General features: G+C 36.4%; 2 protein-coding genes across 2 annotated transcripts; one reads left to right on the top strand and one right to left on the bottom strand.

Annotated features, from left to right (window-relative positions):
* Positions 1-792: 792 nt before the first annotated feature.
* Positions 793-6,324, bottom strand: LOC102627071 (ABC transporter A family member 2). Its single transcript, XM_006476574.4, has 16 exons — positions 5,781-6,324; positions 5,130-5,361; positions 4,846-5,015; positions 4,558-4,743; positions 4,336-4,431; positions 4,059-4,259; positions 3,732-3,891; positions 3,385-3,614; positions 2,895-3,012; positions 2,710-2,786; positions 2,494-2,583; positions 2,168-2,311; positions 1,768-2,076; positions 1,608-1,688; positions 1,307-1,483; positions 793-1,210 (listed from the first exon to the last, which is right to left on the bottom strand). Exons 1-16 carry the CDS (start codon positions 6,153-6,155, stop codon positions 956-958), a joined length of 2,901 nt encoding a protein of 966 aa, XP_006476637.2. The 5' UTR covers positions 6,156-6,324; the 3' UTR covers positions 793-955.
* A 2,857-nt stretch (positions 6,325-9,181) lies between these two features.
* On the top strand, positions 9,182-15,566 carry LOC102626794 (ABC transporter A family member 7-like). The gene is made up of 18 exons (XM_006476573.4): positions 9,182-9,429; positions 9,721-10,105; positions 10,223-10,302; positions 10,469-10,613; positions 11,001-11,120; positions 11,203-11,327; positions 11,542-11,700; positions 11,972-12,134; positions 12,208-12,333; positions 12,450-12,533; positions 12,636-12,997; positions 13,245-13,445; positions 13,847-13,956; positions 14,062-14,146; positions 14,367-14,495; positions 14,598-14,703; positions 14,897-14,985; positions 15,083-15,566. The coding sequence occupies exons 1-18, from the start codon at positions 9,349-9,351 to the stop codon at positions 15,380-15,382; spliced, it is 2,850 nt and encodes a 949-aa protein (XP_006476636.2). The 5' UTR covers positions 9,182-9,348; the 3' UTR covers positions 15,383-15,566.
* The last annotated feature ends 33 nt before the right edge of the window (positions 15,567-15,599 follow it).

The raw sequence follows: 15,599 nt of genomic DNA, 5'->3' as shown, positions 1-15,599 counted from the left end.
AGAAATGTGAGAAATGCCAAAACTTGAAAACAATTTACTCATTCATACATGTCAAAAGAACTGCTTCTGGGAAGGAATCTTTCTGCCAGGATTATTCGCCATAATCCCTCCAACAATCTTTGCTTCCCGGCCCCGGATCACAAGAAATCATAGCAGGGTCTCTTAGTAACGAATGAATTTACTTCACAAGGTGTTATAGGTAGTGAAATGATTGCTTTTGGATCAGTAATGGCATCGGTATACGTATTACTATTACGCTTGTCATCATTATTTTCAGAATTGTCAGTGGCCTTTTCGCTGCAAACTAGATGAGGATGAAGCAAAAAGAAGAGAAAATTGCGTCAACGCTGCACGCTTGTGTCTCCATGCAAGTATAAAGTTTTTCTTGAATAATGCATTGAATTGTTGTAGCAGTAGAGGAAATCCTCTCTGCAAATTCCTCCTTTTGCAAGTTTTTGATAATGGTGATTTACGAATTTTGTAGGATCTGAATGCTGAAGTTAGGTGCGCATCCGCCGGAGTTAAGAAGACGAGAAAGACTTAGATGGCACGGTCACATTTTACTATTTATGACACATGCCTGATTCATTTTGTTTGGTACTTTCGTAATTTGAGTAGAATTGTTGGTATCTTAGTTCCAAATCCATTCTCTTCCAACCATACAAACGCCAGCTGAAAGTAAATTTGATTGTTATAAAGGAGTTATTCTATGTTACCTATTTTAAAGTGTATTGGCTTGACATAATTATACGCAAAATCAAAGAAATAAATCAAATTTCTTCAAAGAAAAAATTGTAAAGGCAACTCTCACTGTTTTATTGGTAGCATTACAGAAAAAAGAACTAAAATTTTCACATTGATATACAAATACATCCTTTAGAATTACAAAAATCCTGTAAACAACCTTGGTATTCCAGTAAAATATTAGTAATACGTGTAAAGCTACTAACTGGTGTTAGTCACCAATCTGATTGGGATCGATGACAATTCCATGAACTGGTCCTGTCTGGCCGAACAAATTTCCACGGGAAGTCGAAGCTGAAGAAGCATCTAGTTCGACATGAGGGGGTATTGGTTTTTCAGGAGAGTGGCCGGAAATGCAGAGAGCACCAGTATCATCTTGCTCCCAGTATACTTCAACCATAATGCCTCTAGGATTCTCTGCAGATTCCATTCCAGGAATCCCCACAAACCTTGCTCCTGGAGGTATCTGCATTGTCATTTCAAGAAAGGAACAGGAAAAATAATCAAAATCTTGACAACTCATGACACAGAAGATTGGCAACGTGAAATAGATCTGACTTACCTCAACTGATGCCCCGGATGTCAAGTTTAGAGTGACCAACCTTCCTTCAGCAGCAGCAGTTTCTAGTTCTGCCTGTTTTGCTATATTCAAGAAAACATCTTCTAGTGTTGTGAGACTTACTTGAATATCTGCTATACCCAATTCTTTTTCTCTATCTTGGAGCTCCACAAAAAATTTCTATTCCAAGGTCATAATGCCAAGAGGAAAAATGAATTTAGTGGAAATAATGTCAAAATCATATATATTCAAAAGCTGATGTGCAAAATCGAAGAGTAAGAATAAGATTGTGAGAAATGCTTACTTTCAAAATCGCCTCTCTATCATGGGGAATGACATATGTCAGGAATGCTTTATTCTCCTCTTTTGGTAACACATCTAAATGCTGCCAACATATAACCCAAGTCAGATGCCAACTCTACAAATTTGAAGAAAATTTTAGATTTCCAACTTATGCAACATACAGTTTCAAAGAACTGCTTCACTGCATCATGATGAGGACTTGCAACTTCATGATCTCCATTAAGAGGACTTTGTCCATTATTGCTTCCGGTGAAATTAACAGTAACAATGAAACCAGTACCAAACTTTGACTTTAATCTGATTGAGGTTCCAATACAGCGGAGTCTGCCCTTTGCCATTATAGCTATGCGGTCACTAAGAATGTCAGCTTCTTCCATTGAGTGTGTCGTCAGGATAATGGCACGACCTTTCTTTGCATCTTGTATTATATCCCAAACATGCCTCCTCGTAATGGGATCCATTCCAGTAGTCTGCATTTAAAAACATCTAAAAGTAAGAAAACAATGCAGTACACACAAACATATGCAAGGGGAAAATTATTCTAATCTGCTATCAGCTTACCGGTTCATCCAGAATGACCAACTTTGGATCACCAATAAGAGCTATGGCAACACTAAGGCGACGCTTCATTCCTCCACTGTAGCTCCCAGCTCTCACTTTGGCGGCCTTAGAGAGTCTAACTTCTGCTAAAGACTTTTCAGCAACCTGCATTTCAGGAGAAACATTTGTAAAGTGATAGTGCAAAGAGTCGATATATTCAAGAAAGCTCATTGAGAAGGTTAATATCTTCAAGAAAAGCTGCAGTTAAAAGTGGTTAGCATTGCAAACAAATGTCAAGAATCTTCAATTATGGTGACTAAGAAAGTACTTTTTTGCTTAGCACATACCGATTTTATTGAATCCAGAGGTAGACCTTTAATATTAGCGAACAAATGGAGGTGCTCTTCACCCGATAATGCATCCCAAAGAATATTGAACTATGAGGAAAAACATAATTTAAATGAAGGTTATTTCAGTATTCTATTTGAGAAGTTATGAATGGTGAAAGACATGCCGCTTATTGTTGGAAATGAGCACTCTCATAGATAGGAAAAGAGAGTCACCTGGGGACAAACCCCGATAGACTTTTGAATGTTTGTCATGCTGACAGAGCTTCGAATGGAAAATCCATAAATCAGTGCTGATAACATATCATATCATAATGTTAATATGCCTCATAATTTCATCTTTAATCCCAACAAAAATGGGACTGACAAAAAACAAACACAAAGTCAAAGAAGATTGTTACCATCTCCACCAGTCACGGGTGTTATGCCAGTCAAACAACTGATTGTTGTAGTTTTTCCAGCACCATTGGGTCCAAGGAGACAAAATAATTGATCCTTTGCGATGTTCACCCATAACCCCTGAAAGATAATTTGTCAACTTTTGCCTTATATTGTCATTCGATGATGAGCCTCAATCAAACTAAAAGAAAATTTGATCATGAAATCATCTAAAAAAGAAACATATGTAGTGTCATTCCAAGCACCTAATGGGACTCAATTCTACAGGAAGACCGCTTATTGCTCAACAATTAGATGAACTAAATCTTTAGTTCAGGGAATGAATATCTGGACAAACGCATGGGTAAAAAACTAAAGCAAGCGCATTTAATAAATATTTTGATAAAGTCATTTTCAGAATAATCTCCTACGCAGGAGCCATATAGCAAGGATAGCTTCTTCCTTCTAGCTTTTCAACCTTGCTTAAAATACATAACTGAAAGAGATTTTTACCTTAATGGCATGATAAGGTGACGTCTTTTGGCATTTACAGCAGCACCCAATTTTCCTAGTCCCAGGAAATGTCTTTACAAGGCCACGTATTTGAACTGCCACATTTGGGTCAGGTATACTTTCCCTAATCTGTTGCTTAACCATGTTTTCTTCTTCCAAAACATCTTCATCATCAGGAGTAATATGTTCCATTGGCGGGACTGAACCTACACAACTACAAATGCTTCCCTCTGTGAATAGAAAGGGAGAAAAGAATCTGTCATATATATGAGCCAACTTTAACCAGAAAAGTAAATGTCGGGCAAAAGAGAACTAACACTCTCACATTAAATTTCAAACTCAGTTACCTTCTGTCTTGTTTCCACCTTTCCCTGTCCAATACCCAGGCTTCAAAAAGTAAAATGTTGATTTCCTCACACCAGCAGCATTTGGAATTATATTATCCAAGTAGATAGCCAAAATAAACCAGACAAAGAATGTTGCCACAAGCCATATGTAGATATCATTCTGTCAAGAACATGAAAAGACACAAATATTGAGGTAAGGACACTTACTCAGACCAGTTTAAAGTGAAAAGATAAAAATACAAACAAACAGAGGACAAGAGTTTAAGAAAGAAGCAAAGAAAAGCTATCACATATTTTAGGGTTTTGGTCTTTAAAGTAGTTGCATACAATTGTTATCACACACTCCGTATCATTTGGTGCACACTCTGCACGTCTACTCCAGCTAATCCCAATATCTTGAGGCGTTTCAGTTGCATCAGAAAGCAGCTGTAGGGCTTCTGCAAGAAGATTAGGGGGGAACAAGGACCATATGGTTCGATACGTATTAGAAAACTGGTCACTGTAGGGGAATCCAAATGCTGTAACAAGCTGCAATGACAAAGAAAATTCTATAAGCGCAATGGAACATATAACTCCTTTTTGAGAAATTCAGCAGGGAACTTGCCTGAGTCAAAAAGCCAACTATAAATACAGAGAAACCAATTGTCGTGGATGATGACGACTTGCTAATGAAGGCTGAAAACATGAAGGCGAAGCCAGTCTAGCACCAAGAGTCAGTAAGAATCAGATCAAGATGGAACATATTTAGCTTATGTTTGCTTGGTTTCTCCAACATTAAAGCAAAAGTCTGTAAAATATCATGAGGATTGCTTAGAAATGTGCTTACCATATTGAGTTCAAAAAGGAAGAACAAGAGGAACAGGACAGAAAAACTATTATTCAAGAAAAAATCAAACTGAAACATCATTCCAAAAATGACTATGAAGAGCGATGAAAGAAGGACAAGGGTTCCCTCCCATGTTAGCCATGATAACCAATAGGCAGAATCATAAAGGCCCATCATAGTCATCACCTGTTGGAGAACAAGAGAGATCACATTGGAAACATGAATAATTTTGCACGGGATCAGTAGTACTTGTGCAGATCGAACTTTCAGACAATAGAACTTGAATACCTGACGAAGTTTGAGCTCTTTCTCTGTGACCAAAGAACTGATTTGGAACACGAAACCAAACATTGCAACTGCAAGGAAGAACGTTGGTCCAATTCTAGCCACTGCAGAGAAAATCTCCCCTGGTGGGTGGGCAAATTCCTTGAGCCCCACAACCCAGCTAAAGTTTGGATCTGCAGATGTGAGAATCACAAAGTAGTATACTTAAGTGAAATGGAAAAAAGGGCGACCTCCTTCAATTTATACACTTCTGTGAAGAGTATAAAACATAAATACCAATAGTATACCTCCAACCAAAGACCTAGCAATTTCACGCTCCGCAGCAAGCTGAAGTGGGATTTGAAACTTGAATGTAGGATCTTCATAACGCCCCCGCATTTCAATTGGAGTGGAATTAGTCTGTATCCCATAGCTTATAGTGGTAGCATTTCTATCCACAAAATGCAGAGCTCCTGGACACCTCATAGGATTACTATAAAGCCAATCATCCACTTCAGCCGCTGTTCTAAATGACATAACCTACAGAAATGGACAGAGAGAGTAGTTTCAATGGTCCTTCACATCCCATTATTTCTCCTGCAGATCATTTACAATGTTTCCATTTCCCGCACAATGCCCAATCGAAATGAAGTTTTACTGTTATGGTAACAAATAACTTAAATTTATTATAAAAAAAATAGAAATAAAACTCCAACAAAAGTTCCTTCAATTTCCCAGAATATTTTTAGCTTCAGCCAAGAAAATAAATCACAAAAACATAATAAATCAGCTAGTAAAGCTCACCGATCCTTTCTCTCACATAACAAACGAAACACGAGAAACTAACAATAAAGAACTCATATTTTTAGCTTTACACTTATAATTTCCGCTTCCCCTTCGACCCAGACCAATAAATAAAATTAAATTAGGAATAAATTTAAGATTACTGAAGAAAGTACCTTGCTTGAAGGAATAGCTCTGCCAGGATTATTGCGCATGATGGAGCTAACAATGCGCTGCACTTTGAGGCTGTCATTGCCGCTCCACAGAAAGTCAAAACAAGGCGACTTAATGTAGAACTTATCTTCACAAGGAGGAATAGGCGGCGAGACCAAAGGCCGAGGATCAAGAACAGTCTTGAAGGCAGTGGACACAGACAAGCGAGCCTCTATGGCTTCTTGAATGCAGTATATTAACAAGATGAATATTAGCGAAGAAAACAGCTGGACAAATGTAGCTGTCTTGTGTCTCCATGAAAGCAACAAGTTTTTCTTCAATAAGGCCTTGAATTGTTGCAGCAGCAGAAGGAGAGGGAACCCCCTCTGAAAATTCATGGCTTCTTCTACTTCTCGCTTTCTTATTTGGTTGGCATCTGTTAAAAAAGGGCGCGGTTTTGGTGGGTTTTTCTCTTTTCAGTTTTCTGGTAAGCTTAAAGGATGACTGATTGGGTGGTGAATTTAATTGGTATCGGTTTTTCGTTAATATGACAATCTATTTCTACGTAAAAATGTTGTATATTCAATTAAATTTATGTGTGCGAGGGGAGTCTTAAAATATTATTATATTAAACCTACTTTAAAAATGGAATAAAAATAACACAAAACATAGCTTTGAATATTATTAATCCAATCCTTTTAACGCCTTTATTATTTTTGTTTTATTATCAATTAAAACCTTAATCACCTATTTTGCACCCATCTCCTTTTTTTTTTTTTTCAATAATTTCGAAAGAATAAAAATAATTCTAAAAGAATTGATGCCTTCTTGTGAAATTATATTCTTTGCGTACTGGAGCAAGAAACGAATGAACCTTTGTAGAACTTACTTTCAGTGAAGAGGGCAATTTGGTCAATTAAGTGCCATGGGGTGAAGGGCATATTGGTGATTCTATAACTGGGCAAAAACGAGATTATATCTTGACCTTCGATGGCCTACAATAATAACTTGCAAATTGCAAATGTGAATATATGACTAAGATTTTGCAGTTACTTGCACTTCAGTGCCCCTGCTTTTAGCCATTTGAAGTATCTCCCAAGGTTGATTCTTTTTATGTTCTCACTTCCCTCAATTATTATTATTATTATTATTATTATTATTATTATTATTATTATTATTATTATTATATCATCAAACAAAAGCGATGGCTGTATAAATAATATGAATTACCATTAAAATCAACAATCATGAGGGACCAGTTGAAGCTCTTGTAGTGATCTTTATCATTGCTATTATTATTTTTATAAAAGTAAAAAATAAGAGTGGTTATGTTGAATAGACTACTGAATTGTATATATTATACGTGTATTTATTTAAATAAATCCCATATCTTGTAATAATTAAAAAAAAATAAGAGATCACTTAATTAAAAACGTAACACATACGAAATTCAAACAGTCAGATAATTACTGATCAAGAATACTTCGTGGGTGGCTCATGGTTCCTTGCAATTTCCAATGGATTGCAGAATTTTCAATGGATTGCAGTCTTGATAAACTTCTGCTCATTGAAAAGCTTTTATTTATTGGAAAAAAGAAGAAAAAAAATGAAGTGTTGACATTAACGTGTATGAGATCATAAGTTGTAAGACTTTTTCATTTTCTTTTTGCATGCATGACGTGATATATTTTGCTTTGCTTATTGACCAAGGACACAAGAAACGGAGCTACTTTGAAGTTTGAATTAAAAATTAGGAATGAAAATTGGAATTAGGAAGAAGCCAGGGAAAAATACAAACAAATGCTGAAAGAGATGGGATTGGTGCCCCTTCGTGGACGTGGCTCCAATATTTGTTGATATCACTTTCAGTTAATTAATTTTTGGAATTTTTTGAATGCCTACTGCCTGCCTTGAATAATTAAAGCCCTATATTCGTGTTTACACTACGAATTCCCAGATCACACGCATTTGAATATTATTAACGACCCACCAATAGTTTTGAAAATGTGAAAACGTACGTAAATATCATTTGTGTGAGGAATTCGTGTTTGATGGGACTCTTTTTCTTTTCAAATTAATTATTCATTATGTGTCGTGTGATTAAAATATTAATAAGGGTATTTTGAGTTTAGATATTTAAATAATTCCCGTTAAGAATTACGTACGTACTCTAGGATTCTAAATATTTGTTACAAGTCAAAAACTTTGCGACCGCGAGCATGCTCATCACATTTTATTGGAATCTATGGATCTTCATGCGCAAAGGAAATTTCTTAATGCTTCTCTTGGGTTAAAATAATGCCATTTCTTATGCTTTTCAAAATTCATACAGTTTTTTAAATCACGGATTTCACGATTTTTCTATTATTCTTTCCAGGTTCCAAATCAATGCGCGTTGACGCATTGCACGACATTATATGTTTGTATAATTTAACAGCGTCATCGGCCGGTTCCAATGCAAAATCAGTTTGCTATTAGCTAGAGATTTGAAAAATACACTTTATTTTGATCTTCATGTAATCTTGACCTGAACTATTTAAATATATATAGGTGATTAGTGCACCATGAATCTTCGATCACTATTTGGTTTATCAACGTGCTAGCTAGTCACTATAATGGCATCCTATAATACGAACACAATAAGATATTGTATTTTAATTATGCACGAAAAGACATTTCTGGAAAATGCCAAAAGAAATTACATACAACTTCATTTGTTCTATTAGTTTAAGGGAGCCCCTATGTTACAATTAATGTAACATACACACTCAACAACAACCACACAAATAATAGACCCACACAATTTGTGTGGTTGTTGTTGAGTGTGTATGTTACATTAATTGTAACATAGCATTTGCCTTAGTTTAAAGTTTATATCATACCACTAAATACGACATGCAATTTCTAAATTAAAAAATATGAACCCCAAAATACAATTCTCCTGTTGACCTTCGATTAACTTAGACATGAAGAAACTAAATGGAAACCTGTTACAGTCAACAACAATTATTAAAACGAATAGGGTTGTCGCCTTTCAATAATAAGCTTTTCTTAGAAGGAAGGAAGGAAAATAAAATTAAAAAAAAAAAAAAAATCAACGACCATTGACCAATTCTTAGTTTCAGTAAACATGCAACTCTGGGAAACCGTGTGAAGGGTAGTTACGTCATTGAAACAAGGACATTTTCGGTATCTAATTTGTACACAGGCTAACAGCCAAAACTCTAGTCAGTTGACATCTCTTCCTTTACATCTAATCCAATCTCAGTGGCAGTGAGTTTGTTTGTTTCATGACTTTATCGTTTGTTTTAATTAAACCGTTCAAAAATCAACGCGGTAAAAAAAAAGAAAAGTAAAATGTAAAATGTAAAATTCCAACGGTCCGTTATTTTTCGAGTCAAAACGCAGCGCATAAAAATGGAGGGGGTAATAGGCTGATGATGGGAAAAACATAGTTAAGACTTTTAAGCCGACTATTAAGTTGATCGCAGGTCTTGTCTGCTGCTGAGTCTCAACGGTCTCAACGGACAAGTGCCTCATTTGGCGCGAAATTTCTGCCGTCGCCGGTGACGGCAATATCCTGTGACATCAATGTCTTCGTCACTTGCTCCTGAGCCTGCTAGCTTCTGTACTCAGACCAACGCTTTACTCAGAAAGAACTTAACTTTTCAGGTTCTTTTTTTTTTTTTTTTTTCCATCTTTTCCTTTTGTTAAGAGTTGGGGTTTAGGGTTCTTGCTTGTTGGTGAAAGGTTAACGTCCGATATATTAAATATTATTCTTTTGCAATTTTAAGGTTCTTAAATTTCTCTTCGTGGACATGGCAAAATTTCATTTGATTCCTGATGAATTTATTGGTCTTTGCTTTGTTCAATTCATTAATTTTGTAATAAACTTAATTTCACATTCTGAAATGTAATTGTAAATGGCATCATCCATCTCATCATCTGTGTTCTCTTCTGCAGAAACGAAATGTGAAGACGAATATTCGGCTTATTCTCTTCCCGTTTATCCTCTGCGTAATAATTGTTCTCCTCCAGGTTTTGTTAGACAGCGTAGTGAGCAACTCAGATGATTATAAATGTGGCTGTAATTGTGTTAGGAAAAGTGGAAGTGATTGTGTGGAGGAAAGATGTGGGATAGAGTACTCCACCCCACAGCAAGCGCAATTTTGTTCCATTCCTCGCCCTCCACAATGGCCTCCAATGTTGCAAGTACCAGCTCCTGAATACCGTGCTGTGAGGAATGATTTTCTCACGTATCCCGACTTGCCAAATGAGTCATGCAGGATTGATGGTTCCTGTCCTGCCACGATACTTCTTACTGGGAATAATCAATCTTTTGGACAAAGTATGTATGCCTCTCCCTCTTCTTTCTCTATTTTGTAATTGTTATTTTTTTTATAATATGATCAATTCACCTAATGATATGATGGCTCTTTGACTAAATCTCCGTGCATTTTGATAGCCTTGAACAAGGATATGTTTAAGGACACTTTCAGTGAAAATCCCTCTGATGTTATGGCCAGTTTGGCCGGCAATGTCTTGGTAAGTTGTTTTCCCTATCATTTGGCTTGTCACTCATTTTTATTATTATTCATGTTTTCACTTGCATCTTTGGTAAAGACACTGCATCCACTACCGTACTCTTTCTTTGTTTTTCTTGAAAATTGTTTCAGCATTGAAGCTAATATGGTCTTTCAAAATGTTTCAGGGGTCAGATTCAAAGACGGAAATAACTAACTATGTTGAACCTGCTTTTGTATCGGATTCTCCTATTTATACCATTCAAAGTCAGTGCAGACCAGACTCTTCCCTTGTTGTTCCAGTTAAGCTGGCATCCATTAATATTTCACTAGGTATACGCTCTTCAAATATTGTATGATTTCCTTTAATGTGAGGTCTCAAAATTCATCTTTTTCTACACAAGGTTCATTCTGTGTTCTTTGACTAAACTGCTATCAGTTGAATTACATTTCTGCATTCTCCTTGAAATTTTCTTGATATTTAGTTGAACTTTAGGAAAGCCTCAAATCAGAGTTCATTATAGATTATAAGTGTGCCTTGTTTATCATGTGAGAGCTCCACAACTTGGAATGTCAAGGTACGATGATGTACCATGATAACCGTGGTGTGATTACTAAGACATTGTTAAGCTAATGAATACTGTCTCTTATTCTCTAACTACTGAAATCGTTACTAAATTTCTTCTACCAATTTGATCTTTTTTTTGTCCTTGGTTCTAGTCATAAGATGTCTTCAAGGTTTAAATTTGTGGCGCAAAAGTTCCTCTGAGATAAATGATGAGCTGTATAGAGGTTTCAGAAAAGGGAACTCAAAAAGAGAGAGTAATGAGATACTTGCAGGTTGGTGTACTTAATATTTCTTGTTAATTTAAGAGCCTAAGAGAAGCAATATTATAATACTAATGGTTTGATTTTTCTCCAGCCTATGATTTCTTAAACTCTGACCTGGACAAATTTAATGTGAGCATCTGGTACAATTCAACCTATAAGAATGACACAGGGAATGTCCCGATTGGACTGCTGCGTGTTCCACGCTCCATAAATCTGGTACTTTACAAACTTGTTCACTTATTGAGTTTGATTAGGAACTCATGGAAACTTCTGTTCCGGATACCTGTACATCTGTGTCTTCACTGTGGTCTTTTATTTGTCTGAAACTTCTAGCCCTGTTTCAGGGTTCCAATTAGTTAGTATTTATCAATTCCTTTGCATATTATAACAAAATAGGTGGACACTGACGTTTGAAATTCATTCATTCCAGGCATCCAATGCCTACCTTCGGTCTTTGCTAGGCCCTGGCACACAGATCCTGTTCGACTTTGTCAAAGAGATGCCAAAAACTGATTCCAAGCTCAAGTTGGATGTATCATCTATTATTGGTACACTGTTCTTTACGTGGGTTGTGCTACAGCTGTTCCCTGTAAGTATGACTATTTTTCATTTGTATCAGGACTCCTTTTAATGATCACAAGTAGTTAACGCTTTCATGTTCTGCAAACTTTGTTATTGTCCAGACGTAACTCATAGTTTTCTTGTAATTAGGTAAAGGTTAAACTTTGCTATTACCCAGACGTAACTCATAGTAGTTAGTGTTCAAAACCATAATTATGTAAAGGTTAATCTTTGTAATTTATCTAATATTTTCTCATTTTTCTTTTGATCAAGTTTTTTTGCATCTTCTTTTCCTCAAGGTGATCTTGACAGCACTAGTGTACGAGAAACAACAAAAATTGAGAATCATGATGAAAATGCATGGACTTGGTGATGGACCTTATTGGCTGATTTCATATGCTTATTTCTTTTGCATATCTTCAATCTACATGCTATGTTTTGTGGTTTTCGGCTCAGTCATAGGTAAGAATCCAGCTAATTATTGCATTTCATATTTTCTTTTAATTCAACTTAATCTCATGCTGTTGACTTGCAGGGTTGAGATTTTTCACACTCAACAGCTATGGCATCCAATTCGTGTTTTATATCATTTATATAAATCTGCAAATTGCTCTGGCTTTTCTAGTAGCGGCACTGTTTTCAAATGTTAAGACTGCCTCAGGTTTGATTCAAAATTTCCATATATAATAGCAATGGGTAAATCCCTACATTCTGTATTTCTGTTAATCATCTGGAGCTTACTTTTATGCAATGATTGATATATGGAAATGAGTACAGTCATAGGGTACATATGTGTCTTTGGAACTGGGCTCCTAGGTGCCTTTCTACTTCAGTCCTTTGTTGAAGATCCATCATTTCCAAGTAAGTTCAAATGTGAGAATGAAGTAATTCTCTTCTTTTCGGATTGTTTGTTTCAAGCTGAGCTATTATTGCTCATTTATGAGATTTATTTTGTTTCTGTAGGACGCTGGATAACTGCAATGGAGTTATACCCTGGCTTTGCTCTATATCGTGGGTTATATGAGTTTGGAACATATTCCTTCAGGGGTCACTCTATGGGGACAGATGGCATGAGTTGGGCAGATTTGAGTGATAGTGAAAATGGGATGAAAGAGGTTTTGATTATCATGTTTGTTGAGTGGTTGTTGCTTCTTGGTATTGCTTATTATGTAGATAAAATTTTATCATCTGGAGGTGCAAAAGGACCTCTGTATTTTCTCCAAAATTTTAAGAAGAAATCTCGCTCATCTTTCCGAAAGCCCAGCTTAGGAAGGCAGGATTCTAAAGTCTTTGTTAGTATGGAGAAACCTGATGTCACTCAGGAGGTAGTTTTTCTTGTTGATCAAAGTATTTATTCATTATAGAAGTAGAAATGTAATGGTGGGATCATTATAACGTCACTGCTTGTTAATGTTGTTTGGCTGAAGCCTCAGATCATTATGAATATTTTCCAGTTATTTGAGTTAAAAAAATCTTCCAATTGTCCTTTTTTGGATCTTAGTCAGTGTGATCTGACTCAGTTATAGTTATACGTATAATATTAACATTTGTGCTTCATCTTTTGTTCTCCAGAGAGAGAGGGTTGAACAGTTGCTGCTTGAACCGGGGACAAGTCATGCAATCATCTCTGATAACCTTAGAAAGATATATCCAGGAAGGGATGGTAATCCTGAAAAAGTGGCTGTGAATGGGTTATCTCTTGCATTGCCGTCAGGGGAGTGTTTTGGAATGCTAGGTCCTAATGGTGCTGGCAAAACCACTTTTATATCCATGGTAAATGTAACATATGGTTTGACCTTGTGAGAATCATTATTGAACATTTCTTTACATGCATGTGGCACCGGGGATCGGTATACCATTAAGGCTCATTATGAAACAAGGAGTAGGATAAAATATAAAAAGCTCGGAATAGGTTTTGCTTTTAAGCGCATAACTTTTCTTGTTCTAATGCAAACTGTTGACTGTTCAAAAGATTATACCAAGTTATATTGCTTCTGTAGAAGGAATGAGTTTTAATCAGTCCCGTCTATGGCCCACTATTTAAAACTGCTTTAAAATGACATCTTTTTAGTTTATTGTGAGAAGTCAATGTTGTACCAGCCTCTTCTTGACACATCAGAAATTACATTTCTGCTATATTTATTAGCAATTTTTAATACTTGGTCTGTTAACAGATGATTGGGATCACAAGGACAACCTCTGGGACAGCATATGTTCAGGGTTTGGACATACGGACTGATATGGATAGAATATATACCAGTATGGGTGTCTGCCCTCAGGAGGAGTAAGCTAGAATGATTTCCCTTTAATGCCTAAAAGACATATTGTTTTCCTTTTCACAAAAGCTGAAGTATGTTGACATTTCATTTCCTTTATTGGACAATTTTAGCTTGCTATGGGAAACTCTAACAGGAAGGGAGCACTTGCTATTTTATGGGAGACTTAAGAACCTGAAAGGCCCTGCTTTAACCCAAGTAAGTCTATACATTTTTTATGCTTTTAATTGCACAACTGATGCTTGTTGCTGGATTTCTGGTTGGAAACTTCACGAGTACCCACAACTTTCTTCTCTCTTTTTTTTCTTTAAAAATGGAAAGTGAATTATTTTAAATACATTTATAAATGTTACAGCATAGGATTTCGGCAGTGCTAAGAAGTTTGACCATCTTTTCTGTTCCTATTCTGTTGCTGTAGGCAGTAGAGGAATCCCTCAAGAGTGTCAACCTGTTTCATGGAGGGGTTGCTGACAAACAAGCTGGAAAATACAGTGGAGGTATGAAGAGGAGGCTGAGTGTTGCCATTTCACTAATTGGGAATCCTAAAGTACGTCTTAGTCTCTCATCAAATCGATTTTTTTCTGATTACTTTTAGATAATCATATCCTGCTATGCTACTCCTGGCTAATGCATATGGAAATTTTATAAGGTCGTTTACATGGATGAGCCTAGTACTGGTCTGGATCCAGCTTCAAGGAATAATTTATGGAACGTTGTTAAGCGTGCGAAACAAGGCCGGGCTATTATTCTCACCAGTACTCTCCCTCACTCACTCTCTCAATCTATCTCCTTTATACACACACACAACTGAGCCACTGTCAACCAAAGCTTTAATTCTATATGGTTTCACATATCAGTTTAGGATGTTCCTTCAACTTCTTTGTTGGCAGCAAATGCAGATAATTTTCCCCTCAATTTCACTTATAAGGATCGTTTTTATATTTTCAGCCCATTCCATGGAAGAGGCAGAGGCCCTCTGTGATCGTTTAGGAATCTTTGTAGATGGAAGCTTGCAATGCATTGGAAATCCGAAAGAGGTAAATTTGACATACTTTGCGATGAAAATCAGCAGGGCCAGTTTTTCACATTCTAGTTTCCTGCATGGCACTTAATTTGAATATGGTGTTTTGACAGTTAAAGGCAAGGTATGGTGGATCATATGTGTTTACAATGACAACATCCGCAGATCACGAGGAAGAAGTGGAGAGTATGGTAAAGCGACTCTCTCCGGGTGCTAATAAGATATATCAAATATCTGGAACCCAAAAATTCGAGCTTCCAAAACAAGAGGTAAGAGTTTCAGATGTTTTCCAAGCTGTTGAAGAAGCAAAGAGCAGGTTCACTGTTTTCGCATGGGGTTTGGCTGACACCACCCTGGAGGATGTGTTCATCAAGGTCGCCCGCCATGCTCAGGCATTTGAGGATCTTCCATGATTCTAATTATGTTCATAGTTCATGTTGCTTAGTATATTGCTTCTGTATTTTCCAAAAAAAATTTAGAGATTGATTAAGTCTATATTCTTGTTATTTTGAGATTGTTTTTAGGAAGGAAATGTAAATTAGAGAAATTATCAGCTACATACTCTTTTGGATTTATAAAGCTACTCCTTTTGGTCAATGTTCAAATAGGTAACGCACAAGTTTTAAATGT

Source organism: Citrus sinensis, chromosome 3 (genome assembly GCF_022201045.2).
Source record: "Citrus sinensis cultivar Valencia sweet orange chromosome 3, DVS_A1.0, whole genome shotgun sequence".
NCBI classification, from domain to species: domain Eukaryota; kingdom Viridiplantae; phylum Streptophyta; class Magnoliopsida; order Sapindales; family Rutaceae; genus Citrus; species Citrus sinensis.
This window is presented reverse-complemented; position numbering and strand designations above follow the sequence as displayed.

What these genes read in the sequence shown, in the direction of transcription:
- LOC102627071 (XM_006476574.4), bottom strand. Translation starts at nt 6,155, where the DNA reads ATGAATTTTCAGAGGGGGTTCCCTCTCCTTCTGCTGCTGCAACAATTC. An exon ending in AAGAGCTCAAACTTCGTCAG is followed by an intron (nt 4,744 to 4,845) that starts GTATTCAAGTTC and finishes GTTCTCCAACAG; the next exon opens with GTGATGACTATGATGGGCCT. An exon ending in TGGTCATTCTGGATGAACCG is followed by an intron (nt 2,077 to 2,167) that starts GTAAGCTGATAG and finishes TTTTAAATGCAG; the next exon opens with ACTACTGGAATGGATCCCAT.
- LOC102626794 (XM_006476573.4), top strand. Translation starts at nt 9,349, where the DNA reads ATGTCTTCGTCACTTGCTCCTGAGCCTGCTAGCTTCTGTACTCAGACC. An exon ending in TAATCAATCTTTTGGACAAA is followed by an intron (nt 10,106 to 10,222) that starts GTATGTATGCCT and finishes GCATTTTGATAG; the next exon opens with CCTTGAACAAGGATATGTTT. An exon ending in GGTGTCTGCCCTCAGGAGGA is followed by an intron (nt 13,957 to 14,061) that starts GTAAGCTAGAAT and finishes GGACAATTTTAG; the next exon opens with CTTGCTATGGGAAACTCTAA.